This window comes from Zalophus californianus, chromosome 6, assembly GCF_009762305.2.
Source record: "Zalophus californianus isolate mZalCal1 chromosome 6, mZalCal1.pri.v2, whole genome shotgun sequence".
Classification (NCBI taxonomy): domain Eukaryota; kingdom Metazoa; phylum Chordata; class Mammalia; order Carnivora; family Otariidae; genus Zalophus; species Zalophus californianus.
The window spans coordinates 85,542,263-85,565,515 of NC_045600.1; the positions used below are offsets into that span (position 1 = coordinate 85,542,263).

At 36.8% G+C, this 23,253-nt stretch overlaps 1 protein-coding gene across 6 annotated transcripts in view; it reads left to right on the top strand.

Moving 5' to 3' along the window:
- WDR76 (WD repeat domain 76) overlaps window positions 1-23,253 on the top strand; it is a 60,907-nt gene that overhangs the window by 12,608 nt on the left and 25,046 nt on the right. For 5 of the 6 annotated variants that reach the window (XM_027569525.2, XM_027569520.1, XM_027569523.1 and 2 more), the window contains 6 exons: window positions 5,023-5,115; window positions 6,776-6,831; window positions 20,083-20,209; window positions 21,420-21,521; window positions 21,619-21,662; window positions 22,535-22,688. In XM_027569525.2, the coding sequence (XP_027425326.1) occupies window positions 5,023-5,115; window positions 6,776-6,831; window positions 20,083-20,209; window positions 21,420-21,521; window positions 21,619-21,662; window positions 22,535-22,688 (576 nt within the window). The remainder of the gene's footprint in view (window positions 1-5,022; window positions 5,116-6,775; window positions 6,832-20,082; window positions 20,210-21,419; window positions 21,522-21,618; window positions 21,663-22,534; window positions 22,689-23,253) is intronic. The other variant, XM_027569521.1, reaches the window with a different exon arrangement.

Here is a 23,253-nt window from a genome sequence, read left to right on the forward strand (position 1 = left end):
GGTCATATGGTCAACTGTGTTTAACTTATTGAAAAACTGTCAAATTGTTTACCAGACTGGCTGCATGATTTTTACATACCAGCAGCAATGCATGAAGAGTCTACTTTCTTTACACCCTTGCCAATACTTGTTATTTATCTTTCCTAAAAATTAAAAAAAAATTGTGAAATACACAATATAAAATTTAGCACCTTAACCATTTTTAAAGGTAGACTGTAGTACTTTATGTTGTTTATTTATGTTGTTGTGCAGTCAGTCTCCAGAAATCCTTTCATCTTGAAAAACTGAAACACTATTCCATTGAATAACTCCCCATTTCCATCCTACTGCCATCCCCTGGCAACTACCATTCTACTTGTGTCTCTTTGAATTTGACTAGTATAGGTACCTCATAAAAGTGGATTCATGGTATTTGTGTTTTTGTGAGTGGCTTATTTCATGTAACATAATGTTTTAATTATTTATCTTTTTTTTAATTAAAAAAATTTTTTTTGGAGGGACTAGGGGCAGAGAAAGAGAATCTTAAGTAGGTTCCATGCCCAACATAGAGCCAGACCCGGGCTCAATCTCACAACCCTAAGAGTCTGAGCTGAAATCAAGAGTCAGACGCTTGGGCGCCTGGGTGGCTCAGTTGGTTAAGCGACTGCATTCAGCTCATGTCATGATCCTGGAGTCCCGGGATCTAGTCTCACATCAGGCTCCCTCCTCGGCAGGGAGTCTGCTTCACCCTCTCACCCTTCCCCTCTCATGCTCTCTTTTTCTTCATTCTCTCTCTCTCAAATAAATAAATAAAAATCTTAAAAAAAAAAAAAAGACGCTTAACCCACTGAGTCACCCAGGTACCCCCCCACCTCCAATTTTTTTTATTTTTATTAAGTAAGTTCTAGGGCCAATGATGGGCTTGAACTCACAACCCTGATATCAAGAGCTGCATGTTCTACCAGTAGAGTCAGCCAGGTGCTCCTTGTCTTTTTGATTATAGCCATTCTAGTGGATGTGATGTAGTGTCTCATTGTGGTTTTGATTTGCATTTTTCTAATGATCAGTAATGTTGAGTGTTTTTATTTTTATTTTTTTAAAGATTTTATTTATTTATTTGACAGAGACAGAGCTAGAGAAGGGAACACAAGCAGGGGGAGTGGGAGAGGGAGAAGCAGGCTTCCCGCAGAGCAGGGAGCCCGACGTGGGGCTCGATCCCAGGACCCTGGGACCATGACCTGAGCCGAAGGCAGACGCTTAACGACTGAGCCACCCAGACGCCCCTTGTTGAGTGTTTTTACATGAACTTATTGGCCATTTGTGCTTTGGAGAAATAGCTTTTAGAGCCCTTTACCATTTGAAAAATTAAATTGTCATTTTGTTTTGAATTGTAAGAGTTCTTTATATATCCTGGACACTAGACCCTTATTAGATCTATCACTTGCAAGTATTTTCTCCTGTTTTTTTGTACTTTATTTTCATGTTCTTGATAATGTCCTTTGACATACAAAAGTTATTGATTTTATTTTATTTTTTTAAGATTTTATTTATTTGAGAGAGCACATGAGAGAGCAAGAGAGAGAGCACAAGTGGAGGGAGAAGCAGAGGCAGAGGGAGAAGCAGGCTCCCCACTGAGTAGGGAGCCCAACTGGGGCTCGATCCCAATACCCCGGGATCATGACTGGAGCTGAAGGTGGACGCTTTACCAACTGAGCCACTCAGGCGCCCCAGAAGTTGTTAATTTAAATTTAACTTTTTTTGAGAGGGAGAGAAAGTGCACACACGTGAGTGGGGGAGGGGGTGTGGCAGAGGGAGAGAGAGAATCTCAAGCAGAGTCCGTGCTGAGCACAGAGCTGGACGCAGGGCTTGATCTTTCATAACTGAGATCATAACCTGAGCCAAAATCAAGGGTCAGATGCTCAACTGACAGAGCTCTGCTGTTATGAATGGTGGTGTTTTCTTACAATCATTTTCTGATTGTTCATTGTTAGTGCCTAGACATATAACTGATTTTTGTATATTGATCTTGTATCTTGCAACTTTGCTGAGGTTGCTTATTAGTTTTTTGTGTGAATTCTTAAGCATTTTCTATCTATTAGATCATGTTTTGGCCATAAAGATAGTTTTCTTTCTTTCTTTTCAATGTGGATGTTCTTTAATATTATTTCTTCCCAGTCATCCTGTCCTCATTGTCCCAGAATCTCCAGAACAGTGTTGGATAGAAGTAGCAAAAGTAGACATATTTTCTTGTTCCTGAGCTTATAGGGGAAAAGCTTTCAGTCTTTCACCATTAAGTATGATGTTAGCTGTGAGAAACATCTATTTTCAAAAAACCTTTATCTCAAGTAATTATAGATGCATAACAATTCGCAGAAATAGTACAGAGAGGTATCATGTAGCCTTCACCCAGTTTTTCCCAGTGGGTACATCTTATATAACTACATCACAGTACCAGGACGGGGAAGTTCACATCATACGAGGTATGTGTATAATTCTGTATCATTACAATCAAGATACAGAACTATTCCATCTCCACAAAAATTTCCCTTGGGCTCTTTGTTTTTTTAAATTTATTTTAAGTAGGGTCCATGGTGGGGTTTGAACTCACCACCTTGAGATCAAGAGTTGCATGCTCTAGGGACTGAGCCATCCAGGCACCTCAGGCTATTTCTTTCTATTAGGTCTGTAGCCCTCCCTCTCACCCTCCTTAGCCCCTGGCAACTGCTAATTTTTTTTTTTTTGTCTCTACAGTTTTGTCATTTTGAGAATGTTATGTAAATGGATTCATATAGTTTGTGAATTTTTGGCATCAAGCATGTTTTTAATTCAAGTTCTTTGATTTTTTTTTTAAAGATATCACCCTTTGTTTTATGGATACAATAACTTCTTGTTTCTGAAGATAGTGAAGTTTTTTAAAAAATGTTTATTTTCTACATATGTTTATTTTGAGAGCCCACTTTTTCTGACGTTTGCTTGGTCTTCCTGTTAAATGTTGCAAGTTTTTGATAGGTGGGTGATGGATAAGAATAGTTTGAATTAAACATACCACTTAAAGATACCAATTATTTTTCTTAATTTTCTTAATTGTGTCTGTGGTAATTAGAATCATTTAAATTTGTTTCTTTGATTTTGAAATAGAATCTTATGAAATCCCTGATGATGATGGTGGTGATGTTTTTCCCCCTGAAAAGCAGTTGTAAAGGCAGTGGCACAATAAACTTTTACTTTTGCTGCCACTATTATTTTGTGTGTGTGAGGAGAATTTTTATTTTGGTCAAAGTAATACATGTACATCCACATTTAAGTCATATAATTCACACACACGCATGTGTATACACACACACACACACACACACAAAAGTAATTCCATATGTACATACATATGTACTCAGAAGCAAATCAAAACATCCAGCAGTTTTCTGCCACATACTTCTCTGTTTGTGATTGCTGCTGCCCAGTAGACTAATTATACTTTAAACCTTTTTAGCTTTTATCCCTTCCATATTATCTATTAATTTAATATGGAAGATGAAGACCTGTTTCATTCATGCTACACCTTATACGCATGTGCCCACCCACTCCTTTCCCTTCTCACATCTTTACTAGGTATAGCCCAAGCTCTAGTAGAGTTGTAACAAAGAATTTTTATGGCTTCATATATAAAAATATATATGTTTTTTTTTCCCTCCGTGAAACATTTCCTGAGCACCTACATCTTCCTATTTCATTCTGGACTGTTTAACCCTTTCTTGGCCTTCCTTTTACTATTTTCCTTTGAATTTCTTTGATCTTTTATCATTCCTATGCTGGAACTTCTGTACCCTACGTACTGTCTTGGAACTTTTTTTTTAGTTTATTCTCTTATTTTGGTGAAGTGCAGCTTAGAGCTTCCTGAGAAAAGGTGTAGGAGAGGTAGATTATGTGTCTGACAAAGTCTTTATGCTGTATTTGATTGATGGCTTAATTGGATTTAGAATTGTTAGATTGGATTGTTAATTGGAAATAGAATTGTTCCTTAGAATTTTAAGGAAAAAATAATTTTTCCTTAAAATTTTAAATATACTCTTTTTTTTAAGATTTTATTTATTTATTTGACTGAGAGAGACACAGTGAGACAGGAACACAAGCAGGGGGAGTGGGAGAGGGAGAAGCAGGCTTCCCCCTGAGCAGGGAGCCCGATGCGGGGCTCGATCCCAGGACCCTAGGATCATGACCTGAGCTGAAGGCAGATGCTTAATGACTGAGCCACCCAGGCCCCCCTAAATATACTCTTTCATTGTCTTCCAGCTCCCCTCAGTATTGAGAAATGTTATTCTGATTCTTGCTTCTTTGTGATCTTTTTTCCTTATTGGCAGACTTTTTTTAACCTCACTTATCTCAGGTGTTAAGAAATTTTGTGATGTGTGTAAGCTTTGGTCTTTTTTCATTTGTTGTGCTGCATACTCATTGGGCCCTTTTAATCTGGAAACTCATGTCTTTAAGTTTCAAGAAACTTTCTTACATTATTTCTCTCATAACTTTCTCCTCCATTTTCTCTGCTCCTCTTTTTACCGCTGTAACTATTAGTTGGATATTGGACCGCCAAGCTTGATTCTCTGGTTTTATTTTCTTTTCTGCCTGTGCCTTTATCTTTTTGTTGTTGTTCTTTTATCTAAATTTCCTTAACTCTTTGAATGAATTTAAAATTTTCTGGTACACATTTCTTTCTCTTTTGTTTGCTAAAAAGATAACTGTGAGTAATGGTGAATTAATGATGAGTAGGAAATAATTTGCTATTAGGTTACACTACTAGACTTCTGATATGTCACTTGTTATTTAATCGGGAAGTCATGTAGATGCCTTGTGGTTATCCCAGATGCAAACTCTTACACTCAGTATCCAGTGCACATCCAATGTGTGCCATTTGGTAAGATAGCATGTAATGAATAAAGCAGGTGCAATTTGAAGGAAAGTATACATTTGAGAATTCAACACCTAGTTTTATGAGGTGCTTTTGCTGTGGATCATGCAAAGTAACAGAATTTTTTTGGTGTAATTTCATAGGATGAATTTTCAGGATTGTCATCGTACGAAAGGAAGAGACTGAAGAACATATCAGAAAATGCAAACTTTTTTGCTTCTCTTCAGTTGTCTGAGGTTTGTGTGGAATTTCTAATTAAGAGCAAGATGCCATTCCTCTTGCCTGTAGGTCAATAAAATACTCATAGTATCAGGTTTCAAACATCAGATAAGGGAGGGTAAAATTAGGACTGAGTTTTGCATTTTGTAGGAAGAGTTACCAAATATTTTATTGATTCTAAGACATTTTTTTCATTTTAATGTTTTTGAAATTGACATCTTGAAACTATAACTGGCAGCTTTTCCTCCCTTTTGTTGGTGCATAAGATAATGGTGTCTTATGAATGGTTGTCTTGGATTCTGAGGAACAGAGTATGTTCCAAGTGGTTGCTTTACCTGTAAAGGATAAAGGAGAAGTAGGAGGAATGGGTTGAGGGATGTGTGGTAGAGGAGTGAGAGGACAAGCTTTTTTTTTTTAATCCTTTTTCCCCCTAAGATTTATTTATTTATTTATTGGGGGGTGGGGAGAGAGAGAGAGCACGAGTTGGGGTGGGGAAAGGGACAAAGGGAGAGGAACAAGCAGACTTCCTGCTGAGCAGGGAACTAGACACAGGGACCCTGGGATCATGACCTGAACTGAAGGCAGACGCTTAACTGACTGAGCCACCCAGGTGCCCCTCTTTTTTTGAAAAATCTTAGAGAATAGGTGGAAATATGCTTTATATAGTGAGCTTTAAGGATAAATGGCCAGGGGTGCCTGGGTGGCTCAGTTGGGATCGAACCCTTCGTCAGGCTCCCTGTTCAGCAGAGAGCCTGTTTGTTCCTCTGTCTGCCAGTGCCCCTTGCTTGCACTCTCTCTATCAAATAAATAAATAAAATCTTTCAATAATAATAAATTCAAAATCTTAAAAAAAAGGATAAATGGCCAGATGTATGCTAGTGTTTTATAGTCATTATAACTAAATGTGTAATTTACATTGCGTCTTTACACTGTGGGTAAAACTTCTGTGTGTGGGATAGCCCTTCAGGAGGGTATGTGATATTTTCTTTCAAACTGTAACAAGCCCTTGGCTTTATTAAAAAATTGCTTGATTTCTTTGATTACACATTCCCAAATATTCAGCATTTGTTTGCATCTTGAGGGAATGGAGGGTGACTTAATATAAGGGATTATATTGTTAAGTCATTAAAATTTGAAAATTCATCAGAAATTTAGACAAAGTATCTCTGATTTTGATTTTAGTTAACAGAAATTATAATTTGATTTATAGAAGTGTAATATAACTTTTCTGGAGAATATCAAAGTAGGATTGCCTGTAGTAGAAGTTAAACCTTTTAATTTATAATAGTATATTTGATTAAATGTTTAATGTTCAATCATGTAAACTCATTAGCAACCTGGTCCAAGGTATCAGAATGTCAGTACTTTCTGATACCTTGTCAGAATGTCAGTACAATGTGGGGCTTGAACTCATGACCCTGAGGTCAAGACCTGAGCCCAGATCAAGTTTGATGCTTAAACCAACTGAGCCACCCAGGTGCCCCAGTCCTTTAGATGGTATTATTTACTTGCTTTTATTATTGATGGTTTATTTGTCTCTTGTCTGTTACCAAGAGCAGGTATCATATTTTAAGGATCTTTATTTCCTATATAGATCTTAGTTTAGTGTTGATAAAGCAGCATACTTAATATTTTATAAGGTAGTATCTTTACATGTATGTTTTGTGTATTTTGCAGTCAGCTGCAAGGTTCCGTGAAATGATAAAGAAGAGGCAGCCTCCTGAATCCAAAAGGTAAAAGATTTGATTTGCAATGCCTACACCATGATGTATTGTTGAACTCAACTTTATAATATGCAAAATGGTTACCACGGTAAATAAGAAACTGTGATCTTAAACCTGTTGTTTCACATCTTCACGAACATTTGGTGTTGTCAGTGTTCTGGATTTTGGCCATTCTAATAAGTGTGTATTGGTATCTCATTGTTCTTTTAATTTTTGTTTCTCTGATAACATGATGTAGAGCATCTTTTCATATGCTTATTGCTGTCTGTGTATTACTTTGGTGAACTATCTGTTAAGGTCTTTGGCCCATTTTTAAATTCAGTTGTTTTATTTTTGTTGAGTTTTAAGAGTTCCTTGTATTTTTTGGATAACAGTCCTTTATCAGATGTGTCTTGTACAGATATTTTCTCCCGGTCTGTGGCTTGTCTTCTCATTCTCTTGGTAGTGTCTTTTGCAGAGCAGAAGTTTTTTAATCTTAATGAAGTTTACTTCATCACTTTTTTCTTTAACCGATTGTGTTTTTGGTATTTTAATTAAAAACCATTGCTATACCCAAGGTCACCTAGGTTTTCTTTTATTGTCTTCTACAAATTTTATAGTTCTGCATTTTACATTAGATATGTGATCTTTTTTGAGTTAATTTTGTGATGGGTTAGAGGCTGTGTCTAGATTGATTTTTTTTTTTTTTTGGATGTGGTTATCCATTTGTTGAAAAGATTATTTTTGCTTCATTATCTTGCCTTTGCTCTTTTGTCTAAGATCAGCTGGCTCTCTGTTCTGTACCATTGATTTGTGTATTCTTTCATCAGTACAATACTGTCTTTAAAAACAACTACAGCTTTTTAAAAAATTTTTTATTGTTAATCACCATACATTACATCATTAGTTTTTGATGATTCATTGTTTGTGTATAACACCCAGTGCTCCATGCAGAACGTGCCCTCCTTAATACCCAACACCAGGCTAGCCCACTCTCCCACCCCCCTCCCCTCTAGAACCCTCAGTTTGTTTTTCAGAGTCCATCGTCTCTCATGGTTCGTCTCTCCCTCCGATTTCCCCCCTTCATTCTTCCCCTCCTGCTATCTTCTTTTTTTTTTTTTTAACATATATTGTATTATTTGTTTCAGAGGTACAGATCTGTGATTCAACAGTCTTGCACAATTCACAGCGTTCACCATAGCACATATCCTCCCCAATGTCTGTCACCCAGCCACCCCATCCCTCCCACCCCCCACCACTCCAGCAACCCTCAGTTTGTTTCCTGAGATTAAGAATTCCTCATATCAGTGAGGTCATATGATACGTGTCTTTCTCTGATTGACTTATTTCGCTCAGCATAACACCCTCCAGTTCCATCCATGTCATTGCAAATGGCAAGATCTCATTCCTTTTGATGGCTGCATAATATTCCATTGTGTATATATACCACATCTTTATCCATTCATCTGTCGATGGACATCTTGGCTCTTTCCACACTTTGGATTTTGTGGACATTGCTGCTATAAACATTGGGGTGCACGTACCCCTTTGGATCCCTACATTTGAATTGTTGGGGTAAATACCCACTAGTGCAATTGCTGGATCATATGGTAGCCCTATTTTCAACTTTTTGAGGAACCTCCATACTGTTTTCCAGAGTGGCTGCACCAGCTTGCATTCCCACCAACAGTGTAGGAGCGTTCCCCTTTCTCCATCCCTGCCAAATTCTGTCATTTCCTGACTTGTTAATTTTAGCCATTCTGACTTGTGTGAGGTGATATCTCATTGAGGTTTTGATTTGGATTTCCCTGATGCCGAGCGACACTGAGCACTTTTTCATGTGTCTGTTGGCCATTTGGATGTCTTCTTTGGAAAAATGTCTGTTCATGTCTTCTCCCCATTTCTTGATTGGATCATTTGTTCTTTGGGTGTTGAGTTTAAGAAGTTCTTTATAGATTTTGGATACTAGCCCTTTATCTGGTATGTCATTTGCAAATATCTTCTCCCATTCTGTCGGGTGTCTTTTGGTTTTGTTGACTGTTTCCTTTGCTGTGCAAAAGCTTTTTATCTTGATGAAGTCCCAATAGTTCATTTTTGCCCTTGCTTCCCTTGCCTTTGGTGATGTTTCTGGGAAGAAGTTGATGTGGCTGAGGTCGAAGAGGTTGCTGCCTGTGTTCTTCTCTAGGATTTTGATGGACTCCTGTCTCACATTTAGGTCTTTCAACCATTTTGAGTCTATTTTTGTGTGTCGTGTAAGGAAATGGTCCAGTTTCATTCTTCTGCATGTGGCTGTCCAATTTTCCCAACACCATTTGTTGAAGAGACTGTCTTTTTTCCATTGGACATTCTTTCCTGCTTTGTCGAAGATTAGTTGACCACAGAGTTGAGGGTCCATTTCTGGGCTCTCTATTCTGTTCCATTGACCTATGTGTCTGTTTTTGTGCCAGTACCATACTGTCTTGATGATGACAGCTTTGTAATAGAGCTGGAAGTCCGGAATTGTGATGCCACCAGCTTTGCTTTTCTTTTTCAACATTCCTCTGGCTATTCGGAGTCTTTTCTGGTTCCATACAAATTTTAGGATTATTTGTTCCATTTCTTTGAAAAAAGTGGATGGGTATTTTGATGGGGACTGCATTGAATGTGTAGATTGCTCTAGGTAGCATTGACATCTTCACAATATTTGTTCTTCCAATCCATGAGCATGGAACGTTTTTCCATTTCTTTGTGTCTTCCTCAGTTTCTTTCATGAGTATTTTATAGTTTTCTGAGTACAGATCCTTTGCCTCTTTGGTTAAATTTATTCCTAGGCATCTTATGGTTTTGGGTGCAATTGTAAATGGGATCGACTCCTTAATTTCTCTTTCTTCTGTCTTGTTGATGTATAGGAATGCCACTGATTTCTGTGCATTGATTTTATATCCTGCCACTTTACTGAATTCCTGTATGAGTTCTAGCAGTTTTGGGGTGGAGTCTTTTGGGTTTCCCTCATAAAGTATCATGTCATCTGCAAAGAGTGAGAGTTTGACTTCTTTGCCGACTTGGATGCCTTTTACTTCTTTTTGTTGTCTGATTGCTATGGCTAGGACTTGTAATACTATGTTGAATAACAGTGGTGATAGTGGACTTCCCTGCTGCGTTCCTGACCTTAGGGAGAAAGCTCAGTTTTTCCCCATTGAGATGGATATTCGCTGTGGGTGTTTCATAGATGGCTTTTATGATATTGAGGTATGTACCCTCTATCCCTATACTCTGAAGAGTTTTGATCAAGAAAGGATGCTGTACTTTATCAAATACTTTTTCTGCATCTATTGAGAGGATCATATGATTCTTATTCTTTCTTTTGTTAATGTATTGTATCACATTGTTTAATTTGCGGATGTTGAACCAACCTTGCAGCCCAGGGATAAATCCCACTTGGTCGTGGTGAATAACCCTTTTAATGGACTGTTGTATCTTATTGGCTAGTATTTTGGTGAGAATTTTTGCATCCATGTTCATCAAGGATACTGGTCTGTAATTCTCTTTTTTGATGGGGTCTTTGTCTGGTTTGGGGATCAAGGTAATGGTGGCCTCATAAAACGAGTTTGGAAGTTTTCCTTCCATTTCTATTTTTTGGAACAGTTTTAGAAGAATAGGTATTAGTTCTTCTTTAAATGTTTGGTAGAATTCCCCTGGGCAGCCATCTGGCCCTGGGCTTTTGTTTGTTGGGAGATTTTTGATTACTGCTTCAATTTCCTTAAAAAGAATTACAGCATTAAAGTAAGTCTTGACATTGGGTAGTCAGTCCTCCAACTTCGTCATTCTTCAATATTGTGTTGGTTATTCTGTGTTTTTTGCCTCTCTGTGTAAACTGTAGAATCATTTTGTCACTATCCACAAAATAACTTGCTAGGGTTTTGATTGAGAGTACATTGAATTTATAGATCAAGGTGGAAAGAACCGACATCTTGACTATCTGTAAACATGGAATATCTGTCCATTTATTTAGGTCTTTGATTTTGTTCTTTGGAGTTTTGTAGTGTACTTCATATAGATCTTGGAAATATTTTGTAAGGCTTGAACCTAAGTATTTCATTGTATGGGTGCTAATGTAAATGATATATATTTAACTTCAACAAATTTCCCTTGTTTATTGCTGGCATATAGGAAAGCAATTGACTTTTATATATTAACCTTGTATCCTACAACCTTGGTATAATCGCTTATTAGTTCCAGGAGTTCTTTTGTTCATTCTTTAGAATTTTGTACATAGACTATCATGTCATCTATGAGCAAATGCAGCTTTTTTTTTTATTTAATAGATTACTGGTTTATTATAGAAGGATATAACTTGAAACAGCTAAAGGAAGAGATGCATAGGGCAAGGCATGGGGAAATGGTACAGAGCTTCAATGCCCTCTCAGAGTGTGTCCTCTCCCAGCACATCCATGTGTTCACTAACCTGGAAACTTTTTTATTTTTTATTTTTATTTTGAAAAATTTATTTATTTGTTTATTTTTTGAGAGAGCATGCATCTGAGTTGGGGGAGAGAGAATCTTAAGTAGGTTTCATGCCCAGTGCAGAGACCGACTTGGGGCTTGATATCATGATCCTGAGATTATGACCTGAGCCAAAATCAAGAGCCGATGCTTAACTGACTGAGCCACCTAGGTGTCCCCAACCTGGAAACTTTTGAACAAATATAGTTTTATTTTTTTCTTCCAAATCTGTGTACCATTTATTTTCTTTTCTTGTCTTATTGCATTAGCTAGAAGTTCCAGCATAATGTTGAAAAGGAATGGTGAGCGAGGACATCCTTGCCTGTACCTGATCTTGGTGGGAAAGTTTGGTGTTTCTCACCATTTAAGTATGACATTAGCTTTAGGTTTTCTGTAGATACTCTCTATCAAGTTGAGAAAGTTCCCCTCTAATTTACTGAGATTTTTTTTTTTTTATCATGAGTGGGTGTTGGATTTAGTCAAAAGCATATTCTGCATTTGTTGATAGGATCATGTGATTTTGCTTTTTTAGCCTATTGATGTGATGGATTTACATTGAACAATTTTTGATAGATTACGTGATTTTTGAGTGTTGAACTAGTCTTGCATACCTGGAATATATCCCACTTGCTTGTGGCTTGTAATACTTTTTGTACATTGTTGGGTTCAATGTGCTAATATTTTGTTGAGGGTTTTGCATCTGCTCATTAGAGATTATTGGTCTGTAGTTTTCTGTTTTGTAATGTTTTTGGTTTTGGTATTAGGGTAATGCTGGCCTCATAGAATGAGATAGGTAGGATTCTCTCTGCTTCTATCCTCTAAAATAGAGATTGTAGAGAATTGGTACAATTTCTTTCTTATATATTTGGTAAAATTCACCAGTGAACCTATGTCAGCCTGGTGCTTTTTTATTTTGGAAGGTTATTAATTATTGATATAATTTCTTTAATAGGTGTAAGCCTACTCAGATTATCTATTTCTAATTCAGATTGTGAGTTTAGTAGTTGAGTCTTTTCAAGAATTGTCCATTTCATCTAGGCTATCAAATAGGTGGGCATAGAGTTGTTCATATCATTCCTTTATTATCTTTTTAATGTCCATAGGATCTATAGTGAGACCCCTCTTTCTGATATTGATAATTTTTTTCTTTGTTAGCCTTTTTAGAGGCTTATTGATTTTATTGGTCTTTTTAAATTTTATTTTTTATTATTTTTTTTAAGATTTTATTTATTTGAGAGAGAGTGAGAGTGAGGGAGAGTGAAAGCAAGAGAGATCACAGAGGGAGAGGGAGAAGCAGACACGCCGCTGAGCAGAGAGCCTGATGTGGGGCTCAGTCGCAGGACCCTGAGATCATGATCTGAGCTAAAGGCAGACATTTAACTGGCTGAGCCACTCAGGTGCCCCATTGGTCTTTTTTTTTAAAAATTACTTATTTATTTATTAGAGAGAGACTGACCAAGCACAGGGGGAGGGCCAGGGGAGAGAGAATCTCAAGCAGACTCCACTGAGCATGGAGCCCAATGTGGGGCTTGATCTCAAGACCCTGAGATCATGACCTGAACTGAAATCAAGAGTTGGACACTTAAGTAACTGAGCCATCCAGGAGCCCCAAATTTTATTGGTTTTTTGAAAGAACTGGCTTTTGGTTTTGTTGATCCCTCCCCTGCCCCCGGTGATTTCCTGTTTTTAATTTGCTCAACTTTTATTATTTCTTTTCTTCTCCTTACTTTGGATTAATTTGCTCTTCTTTTTCTGGTTTTCTGAGTTGGAAACTTAGATGATTGATTTTTTACCTTCTTTCCTAATATATGCATTCATTGTTATAAATTTCCCTATAAGCACTGCTTTCCCTGCATCCCACAAATTCTTTAGGTTGTGTTTACATTTTCATTTAGTTAAAAATATTTTTTATATCTTCTTGAGATTTCTTCTTTGACCCATGTGTTATTTAGCAGATTGTTTTCTTCCTTTTTTTTTCTTTAAAGATTTTATTTATTTATCTGAGAGAGAGAGAGAGAGAGAGAGAGAGAGCATAAGCAGGGGAGAGGGGGAGAGGGAGAGGGAGAATCAGACTCCCCACTGAACAGGGAGCCCAATGTGTGACTTGATCCCAGAGCCCTGGGATCATGACCTGAGCCAAAGGCAGATGCTTGACTGACTGAGCCCCCCAGGCTTCCTTGTGTGTTATTTCATTGAATTGGATTGTTCCAATGGATGACCAGGGACTGAGCCTACATTTTTCTGGGGGGAGGTGAGAAGACAAGTTAATTACCTAGAAGATGTTTTAATAACTTGTTTGAAGGGTTGGAGTGTTGGAGAGGGCATGAGCCTGAGCATAACTAGGGAGGATTCAATTTCCCTTAAGGATGGTCCTTAGAATCATCCCTATCTCATTCAGGATGCCTTGGGTCAGTATAATGAGGCACCTGACTGAAAAAGTGGTAGGATCCCCCAAGTTGCAGAGAAGAAACTGGAGCTTGGGATTGTCTTGACCAGGGAAACCTAAGTAGGGATGAAAAAATAAGAATAAAAATGCAAATGTATACAAAATGCTTTCATATAATCAGTACTGTGAATTAGTTTTGTTTTTTTTTAAGATTTTATTTATTTGACACAGAAAGAGTGAGCACAAACAGGGGAGTGGCAGGCAGAGGGAGAGGGAGAAGCAGGCTTCCCATCAAGCAGGGGAGCCTGATGAGGGTCTCGATCCTAGGGTCCTGGAATCATGACCTGCACCGAAGGCAGATGCTTAACTGACAGCCACCCAGCTGCCCCAACCCATGTGTTATTTGTAGTTTAATCTGTATGTATTTTGGGTTTTCCAGGTATCTTTCTCTTATTACCTTCTAGTTTAATTCATTTGTGTTCTGAGAGCAAACATCGTATGATTTTCTTCTTTTTAAAATTTCTCTTCATTTAAATTTGTTAAGGTGTGTTTTATGGTCTAGAATGTGGTCTACCTTGGTGAACGTTCCATCTGAGCTTGAGAGGAAATGTGTATTCTGTTTTTGAGGAAAAAAAATTTTTTTTAAAAGATTTTATTTATTCATGAGAGACAGAGAGAGCGAGAGGCAGAGGGAGAAGCAGGCTCCCCGTGGAGCAGGGAGCCTGATGCAGAACTTGATACCAGGACTCTGGGACCATGACCTGAGCTGAAGGCAACTGAGCCACCCAGGAGCCTCAGCCTTTTTTTTTTTTTAGAATTTCTTTTTTTTTTAAGATTTGTATTCTGTTTTTGAATGAACTGGTCTATAGATGTTGGTTATATCTATTTTATGGATAGTATGTCAAGTTGAACTGTGCCCTTGCTGATTTGCTGCCTGCTGGATCTCTCCATTTCTGACAGGGGGGTGTTTAAGTCTCCAACTAAGATAGTAGAGGCACCTATTTTTTCTTTTTTTTTTTGCAATTCTATTAGTTTTTGCCTTACATAGTTTGATTATCTGTTGTTAGGTGCATTATGTTATGTTATCTTGGAGAATTGGCCCCTTTATCATTATGTATTGCCCTTCTTTATCCCTGATAACTTTTTTTGCTTTGAAGTCTGCTCTGTCTGAAATTAATATAGTCATTCCTGCTTTCTTTCCAGTTGTGTTAGCATGGTGTATTTTTCTCCATTTACTTTTAATCTTTATGTGTCTTTATATATATATATATACACATACATATATATATATTAAAGATTTTATTTATTTATTTGACAGAGAGAGAGACAGCGAGAGGGAAAACAAGTAGGGGGAGTGGGAGAGGGAGAAGCAGGCTCCCCGCTGAGCAGGGAGCCCGATGCGGGGCTTAATCCCAGGACCCTGGCTGGGATCATGAAGTGAGCCGAAGGCAGACGCTTAACAACTGAGCCACCCAGGTGCCCCTATGTGTCTTTATATTTAAAATAGATTTCTTATAGACAACATATGTTTGGGTGTTGTATTTGATCCACTCTGACAGTCTCTTTTAATGGGTGCATTTAGACCATTGGTGTTCAGATTGAGTATTGATATATTTGGATTAATATCTACCATATTTGTTAATATGGGTATTGATATATTTGTATTTATATCTACCTTGTTAATATTTTCTACTTATTGCCCTTGTTTTTTGTTCCTATTTTTGTCTCCACTGTTTTTCTGCCTTTTTGGGTTTTATTTTATATATATATTTTTAAAAGATGTATTTATTTATTTGATAGAAAGAGACATAGCGAGAGAGAGAACACAAGCAGGGAGAGTGGGAGGGGGAAAAGCAGGCTTCTGGTGGAGCAGGGAGCCCCATGCGGAGCTCGATCCCAGCACTCTGGGATCATGACCTCAGCTGAAGGCAGACACTTAACGACTGAGCCACCCAAGTGCCCCACCTTTTATGGTTTTAATTGAGCATTTTATATGATGTCATTTTCTCTTCTTACTTAAGGTATCCGTTATACTTTTTTCCCCTCTTTTTTTAGAGATTGCCCTTGAGTTTACAATATACATATATAACTAACCCAAGTCCACTTTCACTTAACAGTGTACAACTACAGGGTGTGAGTGGGGTATAGTGTGAGTACCTTATAATAACAAAATAATCCTAATTCTTCCTTCTTGTCCCTTGTATCATTGTTGTCATTCATTTCACATGTATAAATATACATAAGTATATATATACATAGATGTGTATGTATATATATATATGTATTCATAAGATATATATATAAGTGTACATAACCAAATACGTTGTTGCTATTGTTATTTTGAGATAGCGTTATTAAGAATGAGGAAAACAATTTTTTTTTTTACCTTATTCCTTCTTTGATGCTCTTCCTTTCTTTTTGTGGATCTGAGTTTCTGATCTCTGTTTTTCTTCTCTCTAACTAACTTCTTTTAACATTTCTTGTAAGGCACATCTAATGGCAACAAATTCTCTTAAATTTTTTTTTAAAGTAAGCTTTATGCCCAGTGTTGGGCTTGAACTCATGACTCCAAGATCAAGAGTTGCATATTCTACTGACTGAGCTAGCCAGGTGCCCTCTCAACACTTTAAATATTTTACTCTGCTCTGTTGATTGCATAGTTACGAGAAGATGGATGTAGTTCTTATCTTTGTTTGCCTGTAGGTAAGGTGTTTTTTTCCTCCTGGCTTCTTTCAGGATTTTTTCTTTCTCTTTGATTTTCTCTAGTTTGGAAATGAATTGCCTAGGGGTCGTTTTTTTTTTTTTTTTTGTAGTTTTTGTAGGTGTAGTTATTTATCTAGGTGTAGTTTTTACCATGCAAATATGGTAGATATTAATCCAGATATATCAGTACTCAGTATGAACATCAATGGTCTAAATGCACCCATTAAAAGAGACTGTCAGAGTGGATCAAGTATAACACCCAAACATGTTGTCTATAAGAAATCTACTTTAAATATAAAGACACATAATGCCAAAGAAGGGATAGCTTCTTGGATCTGTGATTTGGTGTCTGACATTAATTTGGGGAAATTCTTGGTTACTATTGTTTCAAATATATCTTCTGTTTTTCTCTTTTCCTTATCCTTCTGGTATTCCCACTATGTATATGTTATACCTTTTGTAGTTATCCCACAACTCGTGGATATTCTGTTTTTTTTTTTTTTTAATATTTTATGTATTTATTTAACAGCAAGAGAGCACAAGCAGGGGCAGTGGCAGAGGGAGAGAGAGAAGCAGGCTCCCCGCTGAGCAGGGAGCTTGATGTGGGGCTCCATCCCAGGACTCTAGGATCATGACCTGATCTGAAGGCAGACGCTTAACAGCTGAGCCACCCAGGCACCCCTCTGTTTTTCTGTTTTGTTTTATTTTGTTTTTTTCAGTCTTTTTTCTCCTTGCGTTTCAGTTTTGGTGATTCCTATTGAGATATCCTTAAGCTCAGGGATTCTTTCCTCAGCCATGTCTTATCCACTATTAAGCTCATCAAAGGCATTCTTCAGGGGCGCCTGGGTGGCTCAGTCGTTAAGCGCTTAGGCTCAGGTCATGGTCCCACGGTTTGAGCCCCGCATCGGGCTCCCAGCTCAGCGGGAAGCCTGCTTCTCCCTCTCCCACTCCCTCTGCTTGTGTTCCCTCTCTCGCTGTGTCTCTCTCTGTAAAATAAATAAAATCTTTAAAAAAAAAGGCGTTCTTCATTTCTTAGTGTTTTTGATCTCTAACATTTCTTTTTGGTTCTTAGGATTTCCATCTCTCTTCTTACATTGCCTGTCTGTTCTTCAATTGTTTTTATTTTATCCATTAGAGACCTTAGCATATTAATCATAGTTGTTTTAAATTCCTGTTCTGATTGGGGTGCCTGGGTGACTCATTTGGTTAAGTGTCTGACTTTGGCTCCAGTCATGATCTCAGGGTCTTGGAATTGAGCCCCGTGTTGGGCTATGCACTCAGCAGGGAGTCTGATTGTCCCTCTCCCTCTGCCCCTCCCTCTGCTCATGATCTCTCTCTCTCTCTCAAATAAATAAAATCTTTAAAAAAAAAGTTTAAATTTCTGTTCTGATAATTCCAACATCCCTGCCATGTCTGGTTCTGAAGCTTTCTCTGTCTCTTTAAATTGCATTGTTTGTCTTTCATTGTGCCTTGTAATTTTTTCTTGATAGCTGGACATGATGTACTAGGAAAAAGGAACTGTTGTAAATAGGCCTTTAGTAATGTGTCAAAAGGGAGAGAAAGCTGTTCTATAGTCCTGTGATTAGGTCTCAGTTTTTTAGGGAGCCTTTGTCTCTGGACTGTGAACTTAAGGAGTGTTTTAGTTTCTTTCCTCCCCTGTTAGGTGGGAGAGGATGGTAAGAGTGGGCTGGAGTTGGGTATTTCCTTTCTTTCAGGTTAAACTGATAATACCCTAGCAGGTTAGGCTCTGGTTAACTAGTTCTCCTGAGGGCATGCCTTGTTAAGAAGAACAAAGTGCTCTGGTGTATTTCAAAATTGTTCTTTTCCCCCTCCCACTGTGGGAAGCATGAGGGGATTTTTCTCTGATATTTATGGAGGACCTAGTTGAGCTCCTGGATGTATAATCTCACAAAATACTGGGGGTGAGTCCCCCTTGAGGGTTTTTTTTTTTTAAAAAACTTTTTTTAGAGCAGTTTCAGTTACACAACAAAATTGAGAGGAGGGTACAGAGATTTCCTGTATATTCCTCTGCCCCCACACATGCATAACCTTCTCCATTATCAACATCACTCAGCAGAGTGGTACATTTATTACCAAGGATGAATCTACACTGATATATCATAATCACCCAAAGTCCATAGTTTGCCTTAGAGTTCACTCTTGGTGTTGTACGTTGTATGGGTTTGTACAAATGTATAATGACATAGATCCATCATTATAATATATAGAGTATTTTTACCACCCTAAAAATCCTCTGTGTTCTCTCTGTTCATGACCTTACCACCCTCAACTGTAGCACTTATCTTTTTATTGTCTCCATAGTTTTGCCTTTAATAGACGGTCATGTATTTGGGATCATACAGTATGTAGCCTTTTCAGATTTTACTTCTTTCTCTTAGTAATAGGTATTTAAAGTTCCTCCATGTCTTTTTATGGTTTGATAGCCCGTTTCTTTTTAGTGCTGAATAATATTCCATTGTTCGGATGTACTGTAGTTTATTTATGTGTTCAGTTAGTGGAGGACATCTTGGCTTCTTCCCACTTTTGATAGTTATGAACAAAGTTATTATAAACACTCATGTGCAGGTTTTTGTGTGGACCACTCTGGAGTTTTTAACTTGTCCATGCTGAGCCTCCAGCAACTGGTCAGTTACAGTTCAGGTTTTCCTACCTTGGGATTGGTTCCCCTTGTGGTTTTTGTTCTTGACTTTCTGTTCCAGTAAGCCACAACTCCTTCTATTTGTCTGTCTCTCCAGTTTTGAGGCCAGCAGTTTGCATTGTGTCCTTGCCTCTCTTAAGGATCCTAGAAGAGTTATTGAGTTTTTAATCTGTTCACCTTTTTACTTGAAAAGACAGAGTGGTGAATTTCAAGTTCCTTATTTGTAGAACTGGAAATTGGAAGTTCTGAACTACTTTTTTAAAATGAAAAAACAGTGCATAAAAAAAGTAGGGTATGTATATGATTTTAAAAAGTAGAGTATATGGAAGGAAATGCAATGAAACATTTAAATATCTTTTCCATTTTAGACCTAAGTTCTCCAGGCCTTCTCTCTAGAAGAAACCACTGTTAATAGTTTCATGTATATTCTTCCATAGGTAATCTTAGCATGTACAAATGTATGTGTGTACATAACCTTTTTCTAAAAAAACAAATGAAAGTATATTCAACATGTACTGGACCTTGTTTTTGCTTCTTATATCTTAGGGTTCATGTCATATCAGCATGCAAAGATCTATTTAATTCTTCCTGTGGTTGCATATTATTCTTTTAGAGATGTATGCCATGAATTATTTTAACACCTTTCACCTCCCCATGATGAACATTTATGATTTTAAAGATTTTATTTATTTATTTGAGAGAGAGAGAATGAGAGATAGAGAGCACAAGAGGGAAGAGGGTCAGAGGGAGAAGCAGACTCCCTGCTGAGCAGGGAGCCCGATGTGGGACTCGATCCCAGGACTCTGGGATCGTGACCTGAGCTGAAGGCAGTCGCTTAACCAACTGAGCCACCCAGGCGCCCGAACATTTATGATTTTATTTAAAAGCATGGAAACACAAATGTTCAATTAAAATCAGTGTAGTCATGTACATACATCTTTGTAATGTGTGAGTTTATCTGTGAGATACATTCCTGGAAGTTATCTCCTTAATATTAACAAATATATGTAACTGTTTTATAACTTGAGGTTTTTTTCCCCCACTCCTTTAGAAAAAAGCCTAAGAAGAGAGAAAATGGAACTGGATGTAGAAGGTCAATGAGATTACTAAAAGTAGATCCTTCAGGAGTGTCATTACCAGCAACCCCAACTCAGCCAACATTAATAGCAGATGAAAATGTAAGAAAGTGCAAAAACAGTATATTACTTAAGAAAATACTGAAAAGTTTGAAATGTTTGAAACTAAAGGGTCATTAAATTATGCTTAATTTGTACTTCATTAATTTAATACTTGACTGTTTCTTGTTTAATGAGTAAGGCTTCAAAATCATAAAGACTAGTTTGGATTCTGTATTTCTACAGGCTTACCTGCTATAGAATTATGGGTAAATTACTTAACCTTTCTGAGCCCCAGTATCTGCATATTTAAAGTGGCAACAGTATAGAAATTTTAAGGAGGTTGTGGGAGTTAAGTGAAATAGTATCTATAAAGTTCTTTATACTGTGTTAAGGACTTAGTAAGTAAACAATAAATGGTAGTATTAATGTTGTTAATAATGTATAATATGTGATAATAGTGATAGCCCCTTGCTGTAGTATAATTTTGTACTATCAGTGAATAGAAAGTTTTATTTACCAGGTTTATTGTTTAGATAATATTATAATGATATTTTTTATTCAAGTGCACCCACTGTTTTTAATACTTTATATCTAAGTGCTTAATTATAAATTAGATGATAGTACTAATTAGACTGGTGCTTTGGGAGCTAATTGAAAATTACGGTGCTTGGGAAGAGTAGCTTTCCAATTTTTCTGAAGCCTCCACCCATGGTAAATGTATTTACATTGAACTCAATAATGCCACACAACTGAAGCAACACTTGTGAAATGATACTTAACACTTACTGCATGTGATGTACTTTTTGTATTTTCTTTTCTTTCATTGTTTATTAAAGCATTGCTGGTTGTGATATATTGAAATGATTTTATGATCCATGGGTTACAACCTATGATTTAAAAAAACACTGGCATAGAATAATAACTTTACTCTGAGTAATGAAATTGAACTGATCTGAATGCATTCCCAGAAACTCCTGTTCTGGGCAGTGTAACTTTGGACAAGGTAACTTCTCTAAGTTTCATTGCTATCTTTTTAAAATGTGGTATCTCATTCACTGGATTATTATGAGGATTAAATGGGGTAATACATATATTAGTTTACAGGATACACCTGGCAATCATTCATTGAACAACGGTTTTTGAATACTAATGATGTGTCACCTATGTTGTTGGTATTGAAAGTAAAGTAGTGAAAAACTTACATTCTAGGGCAGAGCAACAATCAGCCTGTTTTATTTCTCATTCTTTATTTTCTTATTTTTTATAACAGCCTTTGTTACCTCCTGGGCCTTTAGAAATGACTCCTGAGAATCGAGATGATGACAGTGAACTATTTAAAAGAGTTCTACAGACTTGGGCAAATGTGAGCAAGGTATCGCATGCAAGGGCTTACAGGTTTTAGAATTATCTGTTAAGGAAATTTCAGTACATATATTAACTTAGTACCTTGGTCTTTTTCATTGTTTCAGACAAGTAGTAAGAATACTGAGAAGGAGTTAGCTAATATTAAAAGGTGAGTTAAAATCCCTTGCCTTTGTTTTATATTTTCTACAGTCTTTAAATTATAAAGACTATATACCATTACAGGAAGTTTTGAAAATGAAATGAAATGATAACCCATAATATTTCCACCTTAGCAACTGTTGTTTTTGTATGTTTCCTTTCAAGTATTGCTGTATGTAGTACCGCTATGAATTTCTTAAGTGCAGGGATTTTGTCTCAATAACTAAAATGGTGCCTGGTGCATAATATATATTTACTTATTATTTAATAAATGAATGAATCCATGTACATTTTTAGTTTATTATGTTCTAATGTATATATAAATTTGCGTTATGCTTTTCATTAATATAGTTGCAAAATATTAATCTCATGTTACTAGAGTTTTTAAACTTATTGAATAATTGCATACTATTTCATTTACTTAATCTTTTCTGACTCTGTTGGTATTTGGAATTATTTTCAATTTAGTTTTGTGTGGTTAGTTGCATATTTAGTTATATGTGTGCATATGTTTAAGGGTTTATGTGTGATTATGGGTTAATTCTTTAGGATAGATTCCAGAAGTGAGATTAATGAGTCAAATATGGACATTTTTGTGGCTTTTAGTATACATTGCTGAATTGTTTTCTAAAATCTTTTTTTTCTTCTGGAAATCTTGTATGAATTTACTCTGCCACTAACACTGTTAATGAATGTATATGTTTAACTGCAGCCTGCTACCTTTTATAAGTGAAAAATAGTATCCCATTGTTTAATTTGATTTCCTTGGTTATTAGGAGGTTGACTATTTACTAACTGTGTCTCTTTTCTTTTTTGAGTCATCTTTTAGTTATTTTGACTCCTGATTGGTTTTACTTCTGAAATTTAACTTTTATTCCTCAGCTATAAAGCCAATTTAAGTGGCATGGTCATTAATGAAGATACTGTTCATAAAGTTACCAAAGGCGCAGTATTTTCTGTGGCTCTCCACCCATCAGAAATTAGAACTTTGGTGGCAGCTGGGGCCAAATCTGGGCAAGTTGGACTTTGGGATTTGGTAAGTTATTATTAATTTTTTGAAGATAATAAAATTTGACTGAAACAGTCTATAGGAGAATAGCCTAGAGCTGCGTGTTTGTAATGTTACTTGAGATTTATAGTTTTGTGCTTTGTGATACCAAATTTTAAAATTGAGAAATTTTAGTTGGCTTTCTAGAACTTTAACATTTTTAATTTGAATATTATTAGTCATCTGAGCATAAGTTAATTGCCAGGAAACTGTTATACCTTTAAATGTATATATGAAAAGATCACACAAAGTTCTTAGTTTTCTAATTATGTTTATATTTGTTTATTTATTTTTAAGATTTTCATTTATTTTTTGAGAGAGCACGAGCGTGCAGGAGCATGGGCAGGGGGGAGGGGTAGAGGGGAGGGGCAGAGGGAGAAGCAGACTCCCCACTGTGCAGGGAGCCGGATTCTAGACTTGATTCCAGGATCCTGGGATCATGATCTGAGCCAAAGGCAGATGCTTAACTGACTGAGCCACCCAGGCACCCTCTAATTATGTTTAAAATAAAGTTTTCAAACTGGGAAAAATATCTTCCTAGGGATCTGCTTAG